Raw genomic sequence first — 25,177 nt, 5'->3', positions numbered from 1 at the left:
ATACCCTTTTTTGTGGTACCTGGGGTCACATCAGAAATGTGTAAAACATTTTTCATTGCCTCAATCATGTAACGAGTGGCCCTACTGGACATAACATTAGTCTCTTCGTCGTCGACACTGGTAACAGTATCCGTGTCGACATCTGTGTCTGCCATCTGAGGTAGCGGGCGTTTTAGAGCCCCTGATGGCCTTTGAGACGTCTGGGCAGGCACGAGCTGAGAAGCCGGCTGTCCCACATTTGGCATGTCATCAAATTTTTTATGTAAGGAGTCGACACTTTCACGTAATTCCTTCCACAAGTCCATCCACTCAGTTGTCTGCCCCGCAGGGGGTGACAACACATTTACAGGCATTTGCTCCGCCTCCACATAAGTCTCCTCATCAAACATGTCGACACAGCCGTACCGACACACCGCACACACACAGGGAATGCTCTTACAGGAGACAGGACCCCACAAAGCCCTTTGGGGAGACAGAGAGAGAGTATGCCAGCACACACCAGAGCGCTATATAATACAGGGATTAACTAAATTATATCCCCTTATAGCTGCTATATGTATATTGCGCCTAAATTTAGTGCCCCCCCTCTCTTTTTTACCCTTTCTGTAGTGTAGACTGCAGGGGAGAGCCAGGGAGCTTCCTTCCAGCGGAGCTGTGAGGGAGAAATGGCGCCAGTGTGCTGAGGGAGATAGCTCCGCCCCTTTTTCGGCTGACTTTTCTCCCGCTTTTTAATGAATTCTGGCAGGGGTATTTATCACATATATAGCCTCTGGGGCTATGTATTGTGATATATTTGCCAGCCAAGGTGTTTTTATTGCTGCTCAGGGTGCCCCCCCCCAGCGCCCTGCACCCTCAGTGACCGGAGTGTGAAGTGTGTATGAGGAGCAATGGCGCACAGCTGCAGTGCTGTGCGCTACCTTGGTGAAGACTGATGTCATCTGCCGCCGATTTTCCGGACTCTTCTTGCTTCTGGCTCTGTAAGGGGGCCGGCGGCGCGGCTCCGGGACCGAACATCAATGGCCGGTTCCATGCGGTCGATCCCTCTGGAGCTAATGGTGTCCAGTAGCCTAAGAAGCCCAAGCTACCACCAGTTAGGTAGGTTCGCTTCTTCTCCCCTTAGTCCCTCGCTGCAGTGAGTCTGTTGCCAGCAGATCTCACTGTAAAATAAAAAACCTAAAATATACTTTCTCTCTAGGAGCTCAGGAGAGCCCCTAGTGTGCATCCAGCTCAGCCGGGCACAGAAATCTGGAGGAGGGTCATAGTGGGAGGAGCCAGTGCACACCAGTTAGTCCTAAAGCTTTCTTAGTTGTGCCCAGTCTCCTGCGGAGCCGCTATTCCCCATGGTCCTTACGGAGTCCCAGCATCCACTTAGGACGTTAGAGAAATATAAATGATTTAGTCTTCCTAAACCTTTATGAAATAAAGTGGCATATAAGAAGGCTTAGATTTATGCACATGGAGGGAGTGATTTCCTTTCCTCAGCTAAGCCCACTCGACAGGGAAATGCACAATTCTATCTCTGAGCCTGGATGTCTATATTTCTGGATGGCTACATGATTTTGAGACAAGATATAATAAATATATCAGGAAGCGCTATAATCAAAGAAATATGTAATTTATTAAAAATCAATAATATACAATTTATATATTAAAAAAGTAGACATATAACTGAATAAATAACTCTCTCATCCGTGTCTCTAATAATGTATTCGTCCGTAGTGACAGTGTTCGTTTTAATTCAGAATTATTATTACTTGCTGTGGGGTCTTGATGTAATTAGTCTTGTCTCTATATTTACAAAAGTGTTGGTATTCCAGCAGTACCATTTTTGGGAGCAGCTATAATCATAATATAAAAACGAGCAGAACAATTTACTTTACAAGCGCTAGGAGATTGTATATATATTAGATGATTTTGACCCTGCTCACTTATTAACTCGGATGCATTTTGGATTCCTCTGGTTCATCTTGTGACGCTGATCTGGGGACGGAGGTGGATGGCTTCCCAATGGAAGTGCTGTAACCAGAGGCGTGACCAGGGTTTTCGGAGCCCAGGGCAAGATGAAGAGTGCCCCCCCCCCCCCCCCCAAAAAAAAGAAAAAGAAAAAAAACAACACAAAATCAAGTATGTGCGTCATCTCTCAGCACACTATCACCTCCCCCTTGTGTCATCTCTCAGCACACTATCACCTCCCCCTTGTGTCGTTTCTCAGCACACTATATCCTCCCCCTTGTGTTGTCTCTCAGCACACCTTCATTCAATTTTTGCACATTACGGCAGTAGAGTCCCCTTTTTACACAGTACACAGGCAGAGTCCCCTTTTTACACAGTACACAGGCAGAGTCCCCTTTTTATACAGTACGCAGGCAGAGTCCCCTTTTTACACAGTACACAGGCAGAGTCCCCTTTTTACACAGTACGCAGGCAGAGTCCCCTTTTTACACAGTACACAGGCAGAGTCCCCTTTTTACACAGTACACAGGCAGAGTCCCCTTTTTACACAGTACCAGATACACATTACCACACAGTGCCAGATACATATTACCACTGTGCCAGTTACACATTGCTCCACAGTGCCAGATACATATTACCCCACAGTGCCATACATATATGCCCCCACAGTGCCAGATACATATTACCCCACAGTGCCAGATACATATATGCCCCCACAGTGCCAGATACATATTACCCCACAGTGCTAGATACATATATGTCCCCACAGTGCCAGATACATATTACCCCACAGTGCCAGATACATATTACCCCACAGTGCCAGATACATATATGTCCCCACAGTGCCAGATACATATTACCCCACAGTGCCAGATACACATTGCCCCACAGAGATATGCATAGCCCCACAGTGCCTGATACACATTGCCCCACAGTGTCAGATACACATTGCCAGATACACATTTCCCCACAGAGACACACAGTGCCAGATACACATTGCCCCACAGAGATACACATTGCCCCACAGTGCCAGATAGACATTGCCAGATACACATTTCCCCACAGAGACACACAGTGCCAGATACACATTTCCCCACAGAGATACACATTGCCACACAGTGCCAGATACACAGTGCCAGATACACACTGCCCCACAGAGATAGACATTGCCCCCCCCCCACCCCGCTCACCGCTGCGCTGCCCGCTGCTATCTGCTATGTGAGGGGAGGAGAGCACAGCGCCTCTCCTGCCCCTCAATGCACCATGAAGTCCGGTCTCCAGCTTCCAGCCGTGGGTATCTTGGCACCGGTTCGTTAGCCAATCAGAGCTCGCGGACCGGCAGCCAATCAGGAGTCGGTCCGCGAGCTCTGATTGGCTAACTAATCAAACCAAGGAGACTCACCCTGCCGCCACCGGAGACCAGACACTGAGCACATTGAGGGGAAGGAGAGGCGCTGCGTTGTCTTCCCCTCACATAGCAGCGGGATGGGGGACGGCCCGGGGACAGAGCAACAGTAGCGGGAGCAAGTGGGCATGATGCCCTGGCCGCCGGCGGCGCCCCCCTCTGCTGGGCCTGCCAAGGCACCCAGGGCACGTGCCCTGCTCGACCCCCCTTAGTCACGCCGCTGACTGTAACTCCTGCATTTGGATGGTGTTATTAACATTCTTTCTAATCTACTTTCTCACCAAGGCATTATATATTATAAAAAATGGATGGACTCTGCCTGCCCTGGTATTTCACATGTTGAAGAAAAGCTGCGCTGGTCCATCTGGGGTTTCAGCTTACACCCCTCCCCTTCCTTGTACGATGCGGTATGTATTGAACTCCGAGTTTGGCGGCCGTGCGGGATGCCGGATGAACTCAGATATTTTTTTTAAGGGGCAGTTGTGTAAAAGGCACGGTTTAGACTTGTAAATAATTGCCCCTATAAAAAAAACCTCTGCATTCGGGCGGCATCCCGCACAGCCGACGAATTTGGAATTTATTACATCCGGCCCTATGTATAAAAATAAATAAATAAATATTTGCATATGCTACCATTTGCATTTTACAGGCTCATACCTCCTGGGTACTTATTTTCTTCTCTATCTAGACATACACTGTAATGCAATTGCTTTGTGTACTGTTATTTTACACTTTTTGCGAATGTGCACTGTAACCACATCTCCATTCTCATCTCAGACTGGTACGACAAGGGAAGGTGCTGCAACCGAAGGGGAAGGAGTCACAGCTTGACTTTCACGATTGGATCGTAATTTGCATGTCCTTTTTTGATTGACTCTGGATAAGGCCCAAAGTTTGGCGGTTACACAAAAGACAATACAACTGAAGCACCTGGCTGGTAAGTTTTTACCTAAAAACACTCCACCTAAAGATATTGTCACTTTTGCTGGATTGAAGAACAGAAGGCAGAATATGTCTGGCGTGGGTTACATCATGAGGCTAGGGGTGGGGTTGTATTGCGGGCTTGCGGCACATGTGTGTTTTGAGCCTGCCGGTTTTCGTGGTGTGGGGTGAAAGTACAGGGTATTTAAGGTTTGAGGTCACATGTATTTAGTTAAATAATATTGGTGAATAATTTTCCCTCCCCTTAATCTAATTTGGGCTGATCGTCGGATATTTACTTGTTGCGGAAAGGAATGGCAGTCCGGGTGTGGCTAATTTGGGTTTTTTTGGGGTACATTCACCTTGACTGAAGTCTGAACCACCAGGGCAACACTACACCTTATTGGGTAATTTGTTATGTTGTTAGTCTCAGTGTTTTGTTGTAAGTACCCATATACAGCGCATATTCTGTGTTTGAGTTGGTGTATTGCTGGGCTTCGCTGATTACCGTCCGTCCTTTCTTTCCATCCTATCGTTTTTACTGTAACTTGTTGATCATTCAATAAATAGCTGACCTTTTAATGCCATTTTACTGTCCCCGTGTCTTTATTTGATGTAAGATTAAGTTAAGGTTATGTGGCTCACACACAAGACACACATCAGCCGTTAGAAGGTGTAATATATTTGTCAGCAGAACGGGGTTCATCTATCTATAAGGGTCTGTATTGTATACCTGCCACCAGACATTACTCTGTTTTATTACCAGTTATTTGTATAGCGCACACATATTCCGCAGCTCTTTACAGAGAATATTTGGCCACATCAGTCCCTTCCTCAGTTGAGCTTACACTCTATGGGCCTAATTCTGAGTTGATCGCAGCAGCAAATTTGTTAGCAGTTGGGAAAAACTATGGCCCTCATTCCGAGTTGTTCGCTCGCAAGCTGCTTTTAGCAGCATTGCACACGCTAAGCCGCCGCCTACTGGGAGTGAATCTTAGCTTAGCAGAATTGCGAACGAAAGATTCTCAAAATTGCGAATAGAAATTTCTAAGCAGTTTCTGAGTAGCTCGACACTTACTCTGCCACTGCGATCAGTTCAGTCAGTTTCGTTCCTAGTTTGATGTCACAAACACACCCAGCATTCGCCCAGACACTCCCACGTTTCTCCAGCCACTCCCGCGTTTTTCCCAGAAACTGCAGCGTTTTTTCACACACACCCATAAAACGGCCAGTTTCCGCCCAGAAACACCCACTTCCTGTCAATCACACAACGATCACCAGAACGAAGAAAAAACCTCGTAATGCCGTGAGTAAAATACCAAACTTCTTAGCAAATTTACTTGGCGCAGTCGCAGTGCGAACATTGCGCATGCGCAGTTTGCGGAAAATCGCTGCGATACGATGAAATAGAACGAGCGAACAACTCGGAATGACGGCCCATGTGCACTGCAGGGGAGGGGGGGGGGGGGGAGGGCAGATATGTGTGTTCAAACTGAAATCTAAATTGCAGTGTAAAAATAAAGCAGCCAGAATTTACCATGCACAGAAACAATATAACCCACCCAAATCTAACTCTCTCTGCACATGTTACATCTGCCACACCCGCAGTGCACATGGTTTTGCCCAACTGCTAACAAATTTGCTGCTGTGATCAACTCTGAATTACCCCCTATATTCCCTATCACATGTTCACACACACACATTCACACTAGGGCAGGGCCATCTTTTCGTATGGGCTCAATGGGCACTTGCCCAAGGGCCCCAGGAGTATAAGGGCCCTAGGGTGATAGCTGAGGGTCCCCTCTTTCTAGTGGTACCAGATTTTTTTAAATCGGGCCAGGGGAACCGGAGATATCTGACTTCAAAGCAGTGGTCCCCATCCAAGCCTGCTAATTGCTCTCCCCAGCCAGATATCTTGGGTTCTGTCTAACTTAGAGATTTCTTGAGGGTATACTCCAAAAGCTGTGACTCTCCCCTTTTAGTGGACACTGGCAACTTGTCTCTACTATGCCCAGAACCAGAGATATCAGCTTTCCAGCAGCTTGTCCCTGCTGCTCCAGCTCCACACGCCTGTTATGCAGTTTTATATTTTCATCGGTGGATTGCTCTGGCTCCTGAACTCTGATCCCCATGTCCCCAGCACCTCCTGAAAGGTTGGACTCTTTAGTGTTTTTAATTTTTTATCCCATTCAAAGCAGGGCCGGTTCTAAGACTTGTGGCGCCCCGGGCAAAATATGGGGGCGTGGCTGGTCACGACGCTGCAAGAAAATAAATAAATAAATAAAAATTATACTTACCATCCCCGTTCCTGATCCAGACCCCCTCCGCCGGCGGCACCGCTCTTCTCCCCTCTCTCTTCTCTTCGATCTATGGGAGAGACGTTATTACGTCTCTCCCATAGAACAGCATAGACACTAGAGGTCAATTATGACCCCTAGTGTCTGTGCCACTATGCTGTGCGGTGCGCGATGACGTCATCACGCATCGCACAGCAAAGGTCCTCTACACGAAGGGAAACTAGACCGTAGCGTCTAGTTTCCCTTCATGGAGAGGACCGTTGCTGTGCGGTGCGCGATGACGTCATCGCGCACCGCACAACTAAGGTCCTCTCAATGAAGGGAAACTAGACGCTACGCGTCTGGTTCCCTTCAAAGCGGGGGGGCACAGCAGGGCACTGCGGGGGGCACAGTGGCGGATCTTGCCCTGGTGCGGCGCCCTCCGGATGGCGCCGGCGCCCTCCAGAAGGCGGCGCCCCGGGCAAAAGTACCGCTTGCCCGTGGCAAGAACCGCCACTGATTAAAAGCTAAGAAATCTATTTCCAGGAACTGGAGATATCTGCAGTCAAGCAAGCTGCCCTTCCACCAGAAAATGGTGAATATTAAGCCCACTCCACTATCCACCCCTCCCCTGCGTATTAAAAACCCCCTACCACCCTGGAAGTCATGTACCAGGCAGAGCCCTTTCATTCAGCACAATGCCCTCTTATCCAGTTTAGTGTTCCCTCCGCCACCTCTGTGCAGTAAGGGAGTATTTAACAGAAATTACTGCTCCATGTCCTACATGCTGAGCAGAAGATAGAGCACCCCCTACCGCCCGCGGGACATCAAAGCTGCCACTGATAGCACCCCCAACCCCTACCGCTGGAGGATAGGTAGGGGCACCAGTGCATTGTTGTGCCCAGGGGCCCACACTGCTGTTAAGACGGCCCTGCACTAGGGTTAATTTTGTTGGGAGCCAATTGACCTACCAGTATATTTTTGCATTGTGGGAGGAAACCGGAGTACCCGGAAGAAACCCACGCAAGTACAGGGAGAATATACAAACTCTACACAGTTAGAGCCATGGTGGGAATTGAACCCTATGACCTCAGTGCTGTGAGGCATTAATGCTAACCATTACACCATCCGTGCTATTTGTTTTGTACTATACCATGGCACTAGCATATTGAATGTGGGGTGTAGTACGGGTGACCGGCGGTCTCCTGACCGCCGGTCACCTTACCGACGCTGGGATCCCGGCAGCATACCGACGCCGGGATCCCGGCGGGAGGGGCGAGTGCAGCAAGCCCCTTGCGGGCTCGCTGCGCTCGCCACGCTGCGGGCTCGGTGGCGACCTGCAGTCGCCACGGGTTCTATTCCCACTCTATGGGTGTCGTGGACACCCACGAGTGGAAATAGTCCCTGTTGGTCGGCATGCCGACCATCGGGATAGTGAGCCGTCGGGCTCACGGAGGAGGTCATGTGACTGTCGGTCAGCCGATCGGCGGTCACATGACTACCACCCTTGAATGTGTTATATACTGATCACAAGAATATGTGACTGCTGACTGTGTATGCTGCAATAAATGAGAACCGCTTTCTAACCTGCTCCCCAGAACTCTGCTTTGTGACTGATCATTCAGGAAGACTCCGCACTAGGGGGGTCATTCCGACCCGTTCGCACGCAGCGGTTCTTCGCTGCGGTGCAAACGGGTTGGTACTGCGGCTGGGCGATGCCCACAATTCGTACGCGCGTTGTTTCCTGGCGATGTTGTCGCCGGGCAGTGATGCCGCCAGCGCTGAAAGTGATCGCAGCGGCGATCGCTAGAAGATTGATGGCGGGGAGGCGTTCCGGGGCGTCTAATCACCGTTTTCCAGGCGTGGTGAGGCGAACGCAGGCGTGTCCAGGCGTTTGGAGGGCAGATGTCTGACGTCAATCCCGGGATCTTCGTCACTGGATCCATCGCACAGGGTAAGTAGGTCTGACCCTGGTCTTGTTTTGCAGGAAGCTTTTTTTAGCATAGCAGGGCTGCACAAGCAATCGCAGCCTTGCTATGGAGAATTATACTCCCCCATAGGCGGCATTAAGTTGATCGCACGAGCAGCAAAAAGTTGCTATGTGTGATCAACTCGGAATGACCGCCAATGGGCCTAATTTATGTTTGTGCGCAATAGCTGATGTTCACGCAAACAGAGCAATTATCAGTAGACTGCGCATGTGCTGTGATTGCAATGCACATGCATCAAGGTGCCGCTGCGATACCACTTGCAAAGTGGAAAAGTGATTGACAGGAAGTGGCTGATTCAAGGTGTTAACTTAGAGTTTACGGGGGGAGCGGTTGGAGAAACGCAGGCGTGTCATAGACTTTTCAGGGCATGTACCTGTCGTCAGCGGCAAGCTTGTATGTAGAAAAACATTGGCCCTCATTCCGAGTTGATCGCTAAGAGTCATCGCATCGCAAATGTCCGAAATGTAAGTATCTGCGCATGCGCAAATGCGTGATTACGCATGCGCGACGACATACGTACGACAACTGTGCAAAATTACTTAGGAAAAAAAAAGCCGTAACTGCCAAACGAAAACGAGGAGTGGCGTGGGCGTGGCGGAGGCGAGACTTCGCAATGCTCCGACATGGGCGTGAAAGTGGGCGTACTGTGTGGGAGTATGCAACTAGCACTGGGCGTGGTTTTCGCAAATAAACATTGTCGCTGTTAAAACTAACATAGGAAACCGTAGCAACATTCACGCAGCAGCAGAGTAGGTCTGCAGTTACTCTACATTTGCGAAGTACTGGTACAAGTGTGTATGCAGTAATTAGCAGTTAATTGGAGAGCACATTCATCTGATGTCCAATTACTTGTTAATTACTGAGCACATGAAAGTTACCAACCACCAATTGACTGAACACACATTACATGTTTATTCTACTCACATATTAATCTCACACACTGTCAAATAAGGTTGTTATTTGTGTTTACCTTGGTGTGTAAGCATTTTGTAGAAATGTTTTAATGTGTGTTAGACTACTAAATACAAACAAGTTACATTTTTAGATAAAGTTAGAGAATTCTGCTACATTCTTATCAATTAACCAACACCCACATAATGCAGCATACACTATGATTTAGTTTGAAAAGTCACAATAATATATGTTTATAATATCTGTCAATGTTTTCAATGATGTCATGTTGACCAAAGATATTTAATCAAGTTGTCGTGTCTGTTTTATTAATATGGACATTAAAGTGTGGTGCAAAGCATACCTTTTTTTAAAAAATATTTATAATTTTAAGGAGAATTAGCAGATTGGTCATCAAGTGTCTATATGTTGACCTAATCTTTTGGTAACTAAGATTTTGCTAATGCATTACCTTCAAGAAATTGCACACATTTGTATTAATTTTTTTTTATTACGGTAATAATATTACACAACATTTAAACATGGCTCCACATGAGTCTCACAGGCAGAGATAGACCAAGCACCAAGCAGATGGCACTGACAATAATTATATAGCAGAACTCAGTACTCTGCAAATTTCTGCTTCTGACAAAAGTATCTTTTAAATGCATAAATTAAACATATTACACACCCTGCCACACACAAATTTGATACCAAATGAAAAAGAATTAGTATCCACCACACAAACACAACAATACACAGCACACTAGTGAGAGGAAGATGGCTCTGTTGTTTGTTCAAAGAAACTCACAGGCTACAATTCCTCCAAACATAAAAAAGACATTTCACTAAGAGGGAGTGATCCATTCTGGCCACACAAGCCAACTCCAAAATAACATAGAGGCAACTACAAAAACATGGGTGCTGCCCATCTGGAGAGACATCACTTTCTTCTTTTTCTCCCCGCCTGAGGCTGATCTTCTTTGCTTGGTCTGCGGAGTGACCTTCGTTGGGCCTGCCCAGTGGCCTGTTCTTCCTGGGCAGGGGCAGGGGAGGGAGCCGATGTGGTTGGCTCTCTGCCACTGTGGGCAAGGGAGACAGCGATGGCCTGGAGCCCTTGCAAGATGTTATTTGCAAGGCTTTGGTTTGAGGAGGCCAGTTGTTCTTGGGCCTGCCTGATCTCTGCCAGACCTTGGCAGAGTTGAGCAACACCTTGCTCAACACAGGTTCGGATCTCAGTGAGCTGGACAGCTATCTGGCTTACCTCCCGGATGACCCCGTCTTGAAATGTGTTTAGGCTCTCACCATACCTAGCAATTTCAAGCAGGATCTCCGGGATAGCAGAGGGTTGGGTGGGGGGGCCAGTAGGAACCTGCATAGGTGGGTTTTGTTGGCCCACACTGCCAGACCCACTAGGTCCCTCCACCTCAGCCTCAACCACATAACCGGCCTGTGACTCAAACTGTTCACCACCCTGTGCTGTGTTTTGTGCCAAGCAAATAGAAGAATGTGTGGGGAAAAAGTTGGAGTATAAATTAGTTAAAGATTCTAAATACAGTTCAAATTACAGACAAATAAATGTGTAAACTTACCTTCCAAGTCATGTCCCGTCAGAATCTCAGGCAGGTCCGTGTCCATATGAGACACCCCTTGGCCCTCCTCATAACTGACACAGTCCATCGCCATCTCCTCCAAGTCAGTATACTCCACAGCGACAGGTGGTCCACCCCCTGTAGCCCTTGAGGCATTCCACTCCGCAGCCCTCTTTGCCTTCAGGCGGGATTTGAAGTCGGCCCACCTACATATGTATTGTGAAAGAGGGACAAAGTTGAGTATTATTATTGGTTGTAGAAAATATATAGCACACATGTTCTGCTTGTGTTTGCTAGACAGAACATGATATGTAACTATATTTTTTGATCAACTTAGCACAGAAAATGGATTGTCAAGATGCACTTACCGTCGTCTCACTTCCTGTGATGTTCTGACGACAGAGCCAACTTCATTCACAGATTTTGTGATGTCTCTCCAGATGCGTTCTTTTGAAGCAGCACCCATGTTTTTTGGCCCTCTATGTATTTTGGCCATGGCCTGCGTGACCAAGACACGCAACTCCCTCTTAGTGAATGCAGGCTGTCTTTTTTTCCGTCTGGAGGTAGCCTGTGAGGTTTCTTCTGGTTGGTCATCTCCATCTTCCTCCTCACTAGCAGCTTCTGTCTGCTGTGTTTGTGTGGCTAAAGTCAATTCTCCCTCAGTTTGCTCACTATGTGTGTGTGGCAGGGTATCCCCACTCAATTGTTGAGGTTCAGAAGCAGAAATTTGCAGAGTACTAGGTCCTGCCTCAACATCCGCAGAGGCGGATTCTAACAAGCGCCTTTGCCACTCTAAGCGTTGTTTCTGCAATGCCATCTGCTGCTCTGCAATGCGGTCTAGCTCTGCTGCGATTTGCTCACGAGAAGCCATGTTTGTGATGTGTGTATGCCGAGGTGTGTGCGCTTATATACCTACGTGCGAATCGTTAATTCACACAGGTGTACACTATTAATCTGGTGAATGATTGCACTGCTTATTTAAGGGCCGAGTTTGCACGCTGTGAGTGTAGGTAGTTTGGAGTTTCATTTGTTTGTTGGCTTGTGCGTGAAGGTGCTAGTGGAATTTGCAGAGTGAGTAATTGTCAAGCATACCTTTGTCCTTTCGTTTGCGTTTGGAATATAGACAGTGTTGCATTTTTTATGCAATTTTTCGTTTGTGAGTATTGTGGAAATGTTATTGTTAATTTTTGGAAGTCAAAGTGTTTTATTAATGTTTTTTTGTTAAATTATTTAATCCCATATATATTTGGCAAGTCCATTTGTGAAAATAAACCTGTGCTTATTATTTGTGACTATCATTTGTGTTCTCTTGTAGGTGCTTGTTTTTGGGTCATATAACCCTTTGATATTTCTTTCGATTGGTGTGCTAGGGAACACCAAGTTTTCATTTCTTTTTGAGCAGGTAAGTGTCCTTGGCCTGTATTGGTGGCTGTTTGTTTTAATGGTCTGTATGTTATTTGTGACTATCATTTGTGTTCTCTTGTAGGTGCTTGTTTTTGGGTCATATAACCCTTTGATATTTCTTTCGATTGGTGTGCTAGGGAACACCAAGTTTTCATTTCTTTTTGAGCAGGTAAGTGTCCTTGGCCTGTATTGGTGGCTGTTTGTTTTAATGGTCTGTATGTTATTTGTGACTATCATTTGTGTTCTCTTGTAGGTGCTTGTTTTTGGGTCATATAACCCTTTGATATTTCTTTCGATTGGTGTGCTAGGGAACACCAAGTTTTCATTTCTTTTTGTGCAGGTAAGTGTCCTTGGCCTGTGTTGGTGCCTGTTTGTGTTTTTTAAAATTGTTGAGCTTATGTTTTTTTTCCTTTTGGCTAAACCAAAATTTTTTTTACCAGGATTGATCTGCAAAGTAGTGTTTGTCTTTCCTGGTCTAGCTACTAAATGCCTATTTTTTTTGGTTTGTGGTTTTTTATTGGTGTTTGTGAAGTTTTTTATGCAGAGAAATGTACCCAAAAATTTTTTTTGGGAATTGTAAAAATAACATATGTATTTTTAATTAAATTTGTTCTTTATTTTTTATTTGCAAAATTGTTTTACATTTTGGACATGAATTCAACACAGAAAAAATGTACGCTCCTGCAGTAAGTTGACACCACATTTGTCAAAGCATTTTATTGTAGTATATTTGACAAACTTTAGTTTTGTATTCTTCATCTTTGTTTTTTTTTTTTTTTTTAAAGTGTGTGATGTCAATATATATTGCAGCAGAAGCCCTACCTCCCCAACCCACGCCAGCACTCCCACCCCAACCGCAAGCCCCACAACCACAGCCGGCTCCTCATCAACCAAGGCAACGGAGGCGTGCTAGGCCACCAATTTTCCGAACCCGTGTCCTACTTTTTGGGATGCCAGATGATGTGGTGGTGCGTAGATACCGGCTGCCACCACATCTAATCCTAGACACTCTCTCCATAATAGAGAGTGATCTGGAGTCTGAAATTCGGTATCCTACAGCAATACCACCATTGACACAATTCCTTGCAGTGTTACATTTTTTGGCTACAGCCTCATATCAGCATGTTGTGGGAGACCTGGTTGGCATGTCGCAGGGCCAGTTCAGTAAGGTCCTGCGGCGTGTCTGCCAGGCTTTCCTAAAGCGGGTGAAGCAGTTCATTGATATGCCTTTGGATGTTGGTGCCCTAGATGTGGTGAAGCGGCAATTTGCGGAAGGTGGTAGTCGCTTCCCACATGTTATTGGGGTTGTGGATGGCACACATGTTGCTATTCAGCCACCAAGACATAATGAAGAAATTTTTAGAAACAGGAAACTGTTTCATTCTCTGAATGTAATGGTTGTTTGTGGGCCATCCCTCCAGATCCTTTCCCTGAATGCAAAGTTTACTGGAAGTTCCCATGATGCATATGTCATTAGACAATCAGGGATATGGCAGAGATTAAGATCAAGTCAACGAGCAGACATGTGGTTATTGGGTGAGTTTTTGCTTTAATTTTTGAAACAAACAAAAATAACTTGACAAATATACTATTTTGAAATATTGGATTATCTACCAACAGGAGACCGTGGATATCCTTGCACCCCCTGGCTCATGACTCCTTACCGTAATCCCAGGCCAGGACCACAGATGGCATTTAACTCCGCGCTTACTGCCACTAGGCAGCTGGTGGAGCGCACAATTGGTGTCCTTAAAGGGCGGTTTCGTGTGCTCCACCGCACTGGTGGCGACATCATGTATTCGCCGGAGATGGCAAGTAAAATAGTGGTCCTGTGCGCAATACTACATAATATCGCGGTAAGGAGTAGTGTAGAGCTTCCTCAGGCAGAGGAATTGCCTGATGAGGAGCCAGGGGTTGGTCCACGCTTCGGTGGGGGGAGTGTGACACGGAGGGGGAGCCAAGTGAGGGCAAGAATTGTTGCAGAATATTTCAGGTATAGTGTTTTTATATTTTATATTTGCAGAAATAATACAACACAGTATGCTTATGTTTTTTAAACCATGATTGCATTTTGTATGATCTTGTAAAGTGATTGGGTAAGGCTTTTGTTGTGTTGGAATGGGTAATTGATTTTTTTAACAAAAACCAAAAACACGTTAAGCTTACAATGTTTATTTAGAAATTTAAATACTGTAATGTTAATAAATAGTGTCCTTATTTATTTTATATCCTCAAATCCTGATTATGTAACCAAACACACAAACAAATGATACTCAATGTTTCACACTTTGTGACTGTCCAGCTGAATGATCACACGAACTGTGGTGAGTACACAGATATGTATAGTAATTTTATCTAAAGTCTGTGTCTCTGTGTGTTGTTTTCTTAAATTTGTGTTCTAAACATTTTCGCTTCTGCTAATGCGAATTTCCGCTCGTGCCAAATAACACTCTGCTCTTCACAGCATTGCAAAGATCAATAAAGTTATTAGAAATGACAACATAGATTTTTGACCAATCACATGCTAACAGACACTATAAATATATGCCCAAATAAGGAAAACGCCATTGCCATGATGCGTGCCGCACCGTTCACCAGGCGGGAGCTCCGCGTGCTGGTTGCGGTGATGGACCGCCGCGTAGGCCGCGTTGGGCGCTTCATCCCCAATCGGGTGAAGCGCGAGGCCTACGCGGAGGTCCGCCGCCTGCTGCGGACTCGCGTCCGCAGCAGGCGGACAATCATCCAGCTAGAAAGGAGGTGGAGTGATCTCCGTAGGAGGACTCCAGATTTGTTGGCGGAGATCCGCCAGCAAATTCGGGCTCTGCATACACGAAGTAAATTACCTTACATAATGTTTTGGGTCAAAATTGTGCTAATGGGTGATTTACCAAGTTTAGGGCTTCCGGAATTTATGGTTCAATTGTTCAATACAATGTGCACTGCAGGGGAAGCATATGTAACATGTGCAGAGAGAGTAATTTTTGGGTGTGGTATGTTAAATCTGCATATAAATTTGCATTGTTAAAATAAAGCAGCATGTATTTACCCTGCCCATAATTACACAAACCAACAAAATCTAACTCTCTCTGCACATGTTATATCTGCCACCCCTGCAGTGCACATGCTTTTGGCCAATTGCAAACGAAATTCCTGCTGTAATCCCCTTGGAATTTCAATCATTTTACAGTAAATGGTAGGCTAATTGCAACCTGCTGTGTCCTTTTTTGGAAATTATGACACTGTGTGTGGTTAGGGAAAACAGTACTGACTGTAGCAAAGTAACACCAAACAAGTGCATGTTTCAAACAAATAAGAAGCAGGCAGGAAAAAGAACCAAAAAACTTGATCAGTGCTGGCTATATAATAAGGTTCCTGGAATAGTAATCTGGTGATGTTGCCTAGACCAATCACTATGACTCAATTGACTAGATGAAGGAATGAGCTTCAAAGTAAAAATTTGGACTCATTTTGTTTGCTGTGGCCAACATGAAGAGGATCTTAACATGTTTGCTTTGCTATTACAAAAAAAAAAAGCATTTAACATTGAACAGAACATTGAGAAAAGAAATTGATTACTATGTAATTTCTCATGTTTACAAAATTTGTACACAATTATCATTCTAGGACAACAACAACGGCAAAACTCACCACCCCCTTCCCCTTCCCACTCCCCCTCACCTTCACACTCCCCCTCCCCTTCTCACTCCCCCTCCCCTTCTCACTCCCCCTCCCCTTCTCACTCCCCCTCCCCTTCACAGTCCCCCTCAGCTTCCCAGTCCCCCTCAGCTTCCCAGTCCCCCTCAGCTTCCCAGTCCACCTCATCTTCCCAGTCCACCTCAGCTTCCCAGGCCCCATCAGCTTCCCTGGCCCACTCCACTTTCCATTCCCCTTCTCACCACACCTCTCCATCTCTTTCTGGGACCCCTTCTCCTCCTTCCCATACCCCTTCTCCTTCTAATTCTACATCCCAATCTGAACCCCCCACACCCTCTATTGCCTTAACTTTCTCTCCGCCCCCCTCGCCCTCTCAATCAGACCCCCCCTCTGAAATTGGCAACCAAATCCAGCCTCCTTCCCCCATCCAGCCTCCTGCCCCAATCCCTCCTCCTTCCCCAATCCCTCCTCCTTCCCCAATCCCTCCTCCTTCCCCCATCCAGCCACCTTCCCCCATCCAGCCAACATCCCCACCCAGTGAATGGGCAGAGGAAGCCCCTGCAGACCGGTCCGGGAGTCTTGAGGTTGCCGTGGAAAGTAAGTTTTGTTTTATAATGAAAAAAATGATTACCCACTTACACTTACAATGTCAAAACATGCAGTGTTGTACTGTTTGAATTCTTGGACCCTGGACAAATATTTGAAAATTTCATCATGGTGTACATGTTGCCTTTACATATTTGTGAGTGTCATTATATGTACAGTGTGTATGTGTGCAATGTTTTGTGTGTCCACTCTAGGTTGACACTCATTAGGTAGCCAGGGTTGCCAGGAGAACAGGGTTTATATGTGTTAGTTTTTCTGGTAAACAGTTATACCTGAGTGGAGTTTAGTATGTTGTTTGCCTTTTACACTTGGGCCTGTGTAGTCTGAATATTTAAACTTACAAATCACATGCTTCACTTTGTTATGCAGCCTAATGACACACTGTTTTTTTGTGTGAAAGTTACATTCTCAAAATTACTAATTGTTCTAGTCAAACCTGTTTGCACTTATTTAGTAAGGGCAGCTTTCAGGGAGTGTGGGAATGCTATGATATGTTGGCCTTCTGAAGATGTGGATATGCAGTGTGATGATGCAGGACCAACCCCCTAAAAATAAAATACAAATAAAACAACAAATGGGAATGAATGCCAACATGGTGTAACATTGACGAAGATGGTAGTTATCTTTAACATGGGATGTCGGACATAGCAACCAATAAGATTATACTTTAAAAATTGGGATCCACTTCTACAATATAATAATCATATTTTTGCTTGATTGCTATGGGCAACGTTCCATCTTAAATATAACTCACATAGTAGTAAATTTAACACATGGTCTGGAACACTTTAAAATCTGATAAAAAGGCTGAGCAGGCTTGTGTGTTCTGCTAATGATTGTACCATAAAACAGCCAGGATGTAGTAACTTTGCCATTAAAGCAGGCCTGTCCAAACTGCGGCACTCCAACTGTTGAGAAACTACACATCCCAGCATGCCCTGACACAGCTTTGCCATTCCCTGACCACAAAACTGTGTAAAGGCATGCTGGTATATGTAGTTTCACAACAGCTGGAGTCCAGCAGTTTGGACATGCCAGCATTTAAGTGTGCTTTGCGCCTTGCTTGGATAATAAGTAATGTAATTAAGTTATTAATGTTTGTGTTGCATCTTAATTTCAGATGTTGCAGTTGGAGATCCAACAAGTTTATCCGGGATTCTTTACACCATGCGCCTACACCTGCAAGGAATCATGAATTGTGTTGACCAATTGCAAAAATTTGCTTGATTTTTATTATTTGTTTAAAAAACAAAACAAATTATTAACCAAAAAAAAAATAAAAAAGTTGATTACAGTTAACCGGGTGTTGTGTTTATTAATGCAAAAAAGGATCAGCAGATTGGCAGGCAGAATTTGTTTGCAAAAAACATTACACACATCTAACGTTACATTTTTACAAAAAAAAAACAGGAGATTATTGTGTTAAGAAACATGTAAAAACCTTCATTCACAAACAACACCTTTTAAAAAAAAAAAAAAGTGAAAAAAAAAAAAAAAACTATTTTACACTTTTACATGTTGATGGGCAATTATGGCAACAAAGTGTTAATCTGTTTTTTTTTTCAGACTTAATTGTTTAGGAACATTATCAATCATTACACTAATTGGGTTCGTAATTGAAAAGGGCTTGTGGACTTTAAAAGGAAAGGTGTAATTTCACTTAATAGCCAAAAAAAACATTTTTGTGCGTTTTACCTTAAAAGTGTGCACTTTTACGGTAAAATGTGTAAATCTACTCAAACTTAGTATTTTTACGATTAAGTATGTGTTATTGCGATGGTTTCGCAATGCTGCGATAGTTTCGCATTACTGCGATGTCATTTGGCGTACGCCCACTTTGTGTAATACTGCGTGCGAATTTGCAAAAATACGTTGAGGGCGGAGGTTCGCAAATTTACTACATTAACGCAACTTTGCGAATATGTTGTGCGACCGAAAAACTTAGCGATCAACTCGGAATGAGGGCCTTTGTGTCTGTGTCACTACTGCTGTGACCAGTCTACGTAGCCAGAGGGCAACCCTTAGGCCTGATGTTCCTAATATTTTTGTATAGGTTGCGACTTTGTAGGCAACTGCGATTGATTCTGTGGTGGCTCCGGTGGGTGTCTGTTATTACTGCTGGGCGGCAGATTAATGAATCGCAATTTCAATTGTGTACAAACATGAATTAGACCCTAGATACAGTCATCAGATAGGGTTCTGTTTTGCATACTGGAAACCAGAGCAGGACCTACTTAGTATACTGGTTATTGCCTTCTGTGTGGGACTTCGGGGCTAATTCAGACTAGATCGCTGCAGCGGCAGCGATCACAGTCTGAATCGTTTTGTGGAGTGCGCACGTGCAACGGCCGCACTGCGCGTGCACACCTCGGGAGCCCAGTGAGATGCTATGAGCATCTCTGGGCTGCGATCGCCTCTGCCTGATTGACAGGCAGAGGTGGTCGCGGGGCGGGAGGGGGCGTGCCAACGGCATTAGAGCGCTGTTGGTGGGGAGCGGTCTGGACAATGGAGGCATGTCCGGACCGTTGGGTGGGCGGGCCGCAGCGGCTGCGTGACATCACATTCAGCTGCTGCATTCCAGGACGCAGCCAGTAGCTCCCAACCAGCGCACAGGAGCTGCGCTGGCAGGAAGCTACTTACCTGGTACAAAAGTATCGAAGTGCGATGCTTATGTACCTGTGCGGAGGGCAGGGGGGGGGGGGGTCGGGCCTGACATGCGGGGTGGACTAGCCCTGTGCTGGGCATCCCCCCATAATGCCAGAGTAACTGGTCGTAGATGTGCTAAAGTTAGCACATCTACAATCAACTCTGAATTACCCCCCTTTGTCAGGAGGGGTCTTGATACAATCTAATCTAATTTTTAAGTTACTATAACTACTCCAATTAAGGTGGCATCTTACTAATGATTGTAAAAACGTAAATATATAAAGAAGATATCACATACCCTCCAACATTGATTTTACAGATAAAAATCGGTACAAATTATGAAAGAGGGTGTGGCCACAGATAAATGACCACGCCCCTTTTCCTATACTTTTAATGGAAGTTTGGAGAGCCAAAAATCAGTACAGACCATAAAAAAGGTACTGTACCTGCTAAAAAGGGTATGTAGTAATCTATACTGGAATAATTGCCACTTTCCTAATATAAACCCATTGCTACCACAAGATGAATAGTTGCATCCTGGGCACAACCACGACCCCCCACAGTGCTGCAACCGTGCACCCTGGTGCTTCACGGCATAGTAATGGTTATAACAAGGTGGTGCAGAATGCCCCCTCCGGTAGCATTGCACCCTCTCACTGCTGGCACCAGAACCAGGCTATGTGAAGGCCTCTTCGTGGCGTCTCTAGGAACTATTTCCATTTATATTTCACCCTACCCATCTACTGTAAATGCAAAATGTAAAAAATTAGGCCATGCCACCAATTTACCCATACCCGCCAATCCATATACCCAAGCTGCACTTATTGCAACAGATATCATGTCACTTTTCTGGACCAGTTAAAGAAACACAATCACTGTGCATACAGTAGGTGACGGTCATACTGAGACAGGGCACCTGAATAAGGTCTCCATCTATCTAGTGCATCTCGCCAAAGACAGGTCACTTGTTACATTAACTGCTGGTAGTTGACTTGCTGCAAGATTAAGGGACTAATTCAGACCTGATCTCTCCTCTGTGAATTCGCAGAGGTCTGCATTCGGATAGCCGCCGCCCAGACAGAGTGAATACCGGCCCCGTGCAAGTCTGCGTACGCTGTGCGAAAAGCTTTGCAAACGCCGGTCAGCTGCAAGTCCGTTCGCAACTCATTCACCATCTAATGATTTTTCCAGTCTGTGCAGTCTGTGCGCAGCCCAGGACTTACTCCTATAGTGCGATACAAACAGGCTGATGGGGCCGGAGCTGACGTCACACACCCGTCCTGAAAACGCTTGGGAACACCTGTGATTTTTGTGACACTCCCAAAAAACGGCCAGTTACCACCCCCAAACACCCGCTTCCTGTCAATCTCCTTGCGCATGCCTAGCGATCAAAATTTTCGCACCATTCTGTTGCTGTTTGGGCTTGCGCCTGACAATTGCGATCCATACGCACGTGCAGTCATTCAATAATTGTCCACTGTGTGGAATCGCACAACAGCGATCAGGTCTGAATTCGGCCCTGGGCCATTATATGCATAGCGGCGGATAAGCGCCGCAGCCAGCGGACATCTCAGTAAGAAGCAGCAATTGCATAAACACTCAGTCACAGCTGCAATAGCATACACCTCAGTCAGGCCCATATTGTCCCTTATATACAGGTTATGTCGGCTGATCTACTGTAGCTGTCCTGATCTCTCCATTGTAAGTACAGTAAGCTGTGTCATACCTTCTTTGTCATGAGTGGTATGCCATTGTCAGGCTGCTCCATGGTATCACCCACTTCTGGCAGATTGGGCTGCAAAAATGATTTCATATTTACTGCCAGCTGCGTTTCCTCTTCATCATCACCATCATCACCTTCGTCATCATTATCGACAACGCGTTTCTCCTTGGAGTGAGGGTCAAGCTTGGGTTCATTCAGTGGAGAGCTGGAAATTCACAAAAGCGGAAAAAAGACTCAATAAGCAAAACATTAAATAAGCAGATAGGAAATATACTCAGTGCACATCTTATGTCGGGATGCAGTTAATATACCTCCGGATGGGATTTCAGTGGTCAAAATACCGACACTGGAATCCCGAATGGTGTCAAAATCCTGACGGAGCTTGGATGCTGGTGTCAAAATACTGATGCCTGGAATGCCGAACGTTCTTCCAGCGGGACACCACACGTGAAAGGGTGGGGGGGGGGGGCGGGTTAGGTATAGGCACTAAAAGGGGGTTGGGTAAGGGTGCAGGGGTGGTAAGGTTATGATTTGGTATCGGGGAAGGAGGGTTATGCACTAAGCGGGGAGGGTTAGGTTTAGGGAGTGTGGAAGGGAGCGTTAGGGTTAGGGAGTGGGGAAGGGAGGGTTAGGTTTAGGGAGTGGGGAAGGGAGGGTTAGGTTTAGGGAGTGGGGAAGGGAGGGTTAGGTTTAGGGAGTGGGGAAGGGAGGGTTTGGGTTAGGGAGTGGGGAAGGGAGGGTTAGGTTTAGGGAGTGGGGAAGGGAGGGTTAGGTTTAGGGAGTGGGGAAGGGAGGGTTAGGGTAGGGGACAGGTGAGGGTTCTGGTACTTACTGGGGGGCTGTCGGGATTCTGATGGCTGGGATGCCGATGTCGGTATTGTAACCGCCGACATCCCATTCATCAGAATATCATACTGAATCCCTTACGTCAGATATGGATATTATATTCCATATAATGTCAGCCAGAATACTTGATAAGGCACGCTTATATCCTGCACAGCATTATGCCATTATCATGTGAATGCTTTTTCTGAGAATTATTTGTTACTTCTTTGATTCATGACAATTTAAGACATTGTTTGTGTTCCTCGTACATGGGCGTATACGATTGAGCTACGTTATTCATCTAGCCAAACTCTGCAAAATGATCAGCGGCTACAGTTTTTCCTTACCAGGCCACAGACTCAGTAAGGATCATATCTGGCCGTAGTGATGTTACATAATGATGTGGTCTGTGTGCACCACACACGGTATGCGTTTAAAATATCGCTAATTGGGATCCCGGCGGTTGCATTACTGATGCCATAATCCCGACAGGGGTACAATCCTTCCACTGGAATACTGGCGAGGTAGATGATTCTCCCTCTGTGGGTGTCCACGACACCCAGAGAGTGAGAATAGAACCTGTGGCGAGCGAAGCAAGGGGCCTTGATGCGCTCACCCCGCTGCCGGCATTCTGACGCATTTATCCGGTAGGTAAGTGTTAACTTACTCACTCAGTGATTCTAATTGGCAGGTCTGCCTATTCCACTAACAAAGAGTTTGTAAAGTCACCAAGCGCAAATGCCAGAGAGCTTTAGCCTCAATAAAGATCCAAAATTATGAGCCCTACACACTGCGCGACCCGCCACCGAGCTGCCCCACCACCAATACGGCAGACGAGCAACTCGGCGGTGGGGGGGAGGTGACGGAGGAGTGAAGTTTCTTCACTCCATCCTGACCCGGCTCCGTAGCAGTGCATGCAAATATGGACGAGATCGTCCATATTGGCCTGCATGCACAAGTGACGGGGCACCAATGATGAATGAGCACGGGGACGCACATCGTTCATCGTTGCTGCCTCCACACTGAAAGATATGAACGGTATCTCGTTCATTAATGAACGAGATTGTTCATATCTTTCAGTAATACCGCCCAGTGTGTAGGGCCCATAACACAAAAGGATCCTCTGACCAGGCGATCCCTCTTGAACAGATGCTCACGCACAGCCCATAAAAGGGTTAAAGAATAATATCCTCCTATATAATAAAAGCTAAGGCTGCCCCTCACCCGTTATGTGCGCTGGTGACCACTAGAGGCCGCCACACGGACCAAATGAGTCCTTTGTGTGCTGTAAGCTGTCACAGCTGAAAGTAATAATGCATGGAGATTTTACAGTCTGCTGCTAATTAATAAAAAATACTGATCTGACTTCATACTTGCTGCAGGGACTCGTGTGGCCACTTACCCATACTGTTAGGATCTCCTGCTCTGTGCTGCCACGTCGCCATGGCAACCGGGAGGCAAGTGTTAGCGAAGTAACCTGAGCGCAGCTGATACTCCGGTCCGGGTTTTTACTGTGTAGTGGTTACAGGCTCTGTGCACGGCAGGGAATCCGGCGCTGGTTTTGTGCTCACAGTCTGTGAGGTCTGAGTGGGGAGTGGACAGCACCTGCTATATAAACCATCCTCTCAGGCTAGGCAAATGCTGCTGAATCTTTGTTTGTTAGTCAGTTCCAGAGAGTTAGCTAGTACTGTGTGACTTTGTATTTACTTGTTGCTTACTGCGAATAGGCCTTGGGATTCGGTACTTCATTCTGCCAATCCGGACCTAGCAGTAAGACTGGAGTCAGTTGTTTGACCTGCTGGGGTTCTTTTGCTATTCTGTGAACCCAGCAGGTTTGCGGCTGTACTCTCAGACCTGCTTGCTTAATCCTCCCTCACTGTGCAGGGCGTCCAGGTGTCAGTTTAGTGGCAGTAAGCTGAACCTGTGCCCTGCAAGTGGGGGTTAGGATTGTGGATACTCTCCTTGTGTCTATATTTCTATCTCTGACCAAGGAGTTTATTCCCACACCCGTTGGTAACCCTTTGGGTTTTTTTCTGTTGCTCTTAGCAACATCATTTCAGGTGCTCCACATGTTAAATCACTACACCTCGCTTCATTGTCCGCTCTATTCCATCTGAGCATTCCTGACACTAGGGAGACCCCCAATTCCTGAGCCTTTGGGCTTCTCCGTTCACTTTGTGTTTATTAGTTATTCCATCACCTCCTGTGTATGTTATGTTATACTGTCTGTGAGTTCGTTTGCTTCGCTTCCCTCTCTGTTCATACACCGGTATACTCCTGTTAGCACTGGTGTGCGTAACATATTCAGCAGCCCTACTCCTGTTGAAATTTTGTGGGAATATGGAGCATACCCCTCAAAATACTTTGCAACAGGTGGTCGATCAGGTGCAGATCCTGACTCGACAATTTAATGAGATGTCCATTAAAATGAACACCCCGCAGGCCGCTAGCGGAGCTCCCGCAGCAGCAGCGGCAAGTTCAGGGGTTAAGGAGCCGAAAGTAAATCTCCCGGATCGTTTTTCTGGAGATCGCTCGCAGTTCTTTTGTTTCAAGGAGAGCTGTAAGCTATATTTCAGGCTTAGGCTCCAGTCTTCTGGGTCGGAGATTCAGCGGGTGGGCATGGTGATTTCCTTGCTACAAGGAGACCCACAGGTCTGGGCATATGGGTTACAGCCTGACTGTCCGTCGCTTAAAAGTGTTGATGCTTTTTTTACGGCACTGGGCATTTTGTATGATGACCCTGACAAGATGGCTTCAGCCGAGGCTCAGATTACGGTTCTTAAGCAAGGGCGACGGGGTTTACTGTACGGAGTTTCGGAGGTTGGCTCATGATACCCAGTGGAATGACCCAGCCCTGAGAAACCAGTACCGAAGGGGCCTTTCTGACCAGATAAAGGACCAACTGGTACAATATCCCTCACCTGATAGCTTAGACCAGCTCATGCAGTTATCCATCCGGGTGGATAGACGGCTGAGAGAGCGTAGGCTTGAAAGGGAGACCGCAGTTTCCTTTTTTCCCAAGGGAACCTCAGACTCTGAGGAATATTCCGAGGAGCCTATGCAGATTGGGGCTACCCGCCTCTCCTCGCGTGAGAAGACGCGGAGGAGACAGCAGGGTTTGTGTTTGTACTGTGGGAATAAAGGTCATGTTGTAGTATCATGCCCAGAAAAACCGGAAAACTTCAGGGCCTGAGGGTGATGGGAAATATCCTGTCAGGCCAGAAGTCAGAATTTCCCAAAAAGACTTTTCTCATTCCGGTGACTTTGGAGATCCTTGGTCAAACTGTCAA

At 46.3% G+C, this 25,177-nt stretch overlaps 2 protein-coding genes across 5 annotated transcripts in view; one reads left to right on the top strand and one right to left on the bottom strand.

Annotated features, from left to right (window-relative positions):
- The window catches only part of LOC134999232 (cyclic nucleotide-binding domain-containing protein 2-like), a 713,550-nt gene that overhangs the window by 341,684 nt on the left and 346,689 nt on the right, over window positions 1-25,177 (bottom strand). For all 4 annotated transcript variants that reach the window (XM_063951415.1, XM_063951414.1, XM_063951412.1 and 1 more), the window contains one exon: window positions 21,066-21,267. In XM_063951415.1, the coding sequence (XP_063807485.1) occupies window positions 21,066-21,267 (202 nt within the window). The remainder of the gene's footprint in view (window positions 1-21,065; window positions 21,268-25,177) is intronic.
- LOC134999216 (putative nuclease HARBI1) lies at window positions 12,714-15,009 on the top strand. Its single transcript, XM_063951411.1, has 5 exons — window positions 12,714-12,773; window positions 13,100-13,119; window positions 13,219-13,969; window positions 14,054-14,426; window positions 14,736-15,009. Exons 2-5 carry the CDS (start codon window positions 13,105-13,107, stop codon window positions 14,737-14,739), a joined length of 1,143 nt encoding a protein of 380 aa, XP_063807481.1. The 5' UTR covers window positions 12,714-12,773; window positions 13,100-13,104; the 3' UTR covers window positions 14,740-15,009.

The sequence above is a fragment of the Pseudophryne corroboree genome, chromosome 2 (genome assembly GCF_028390025.1).
Source record: "Pseudophryne corroboree isolate aPseCor3 chromosome 2, aPseCor3.hap2, whole genome shotgun sequence".
Taxonomy (NCBI): Eukaryota; Metazoa; Chordata; class Amphibia; order Anura; family Myobatrachidae; genus Pseudophryne; species Pseudophryne corroboree.
Note: the sequence above shows the minus strand (reverse complement) of the source record. Positions and strands in the feature narration are given on the sequence as shown.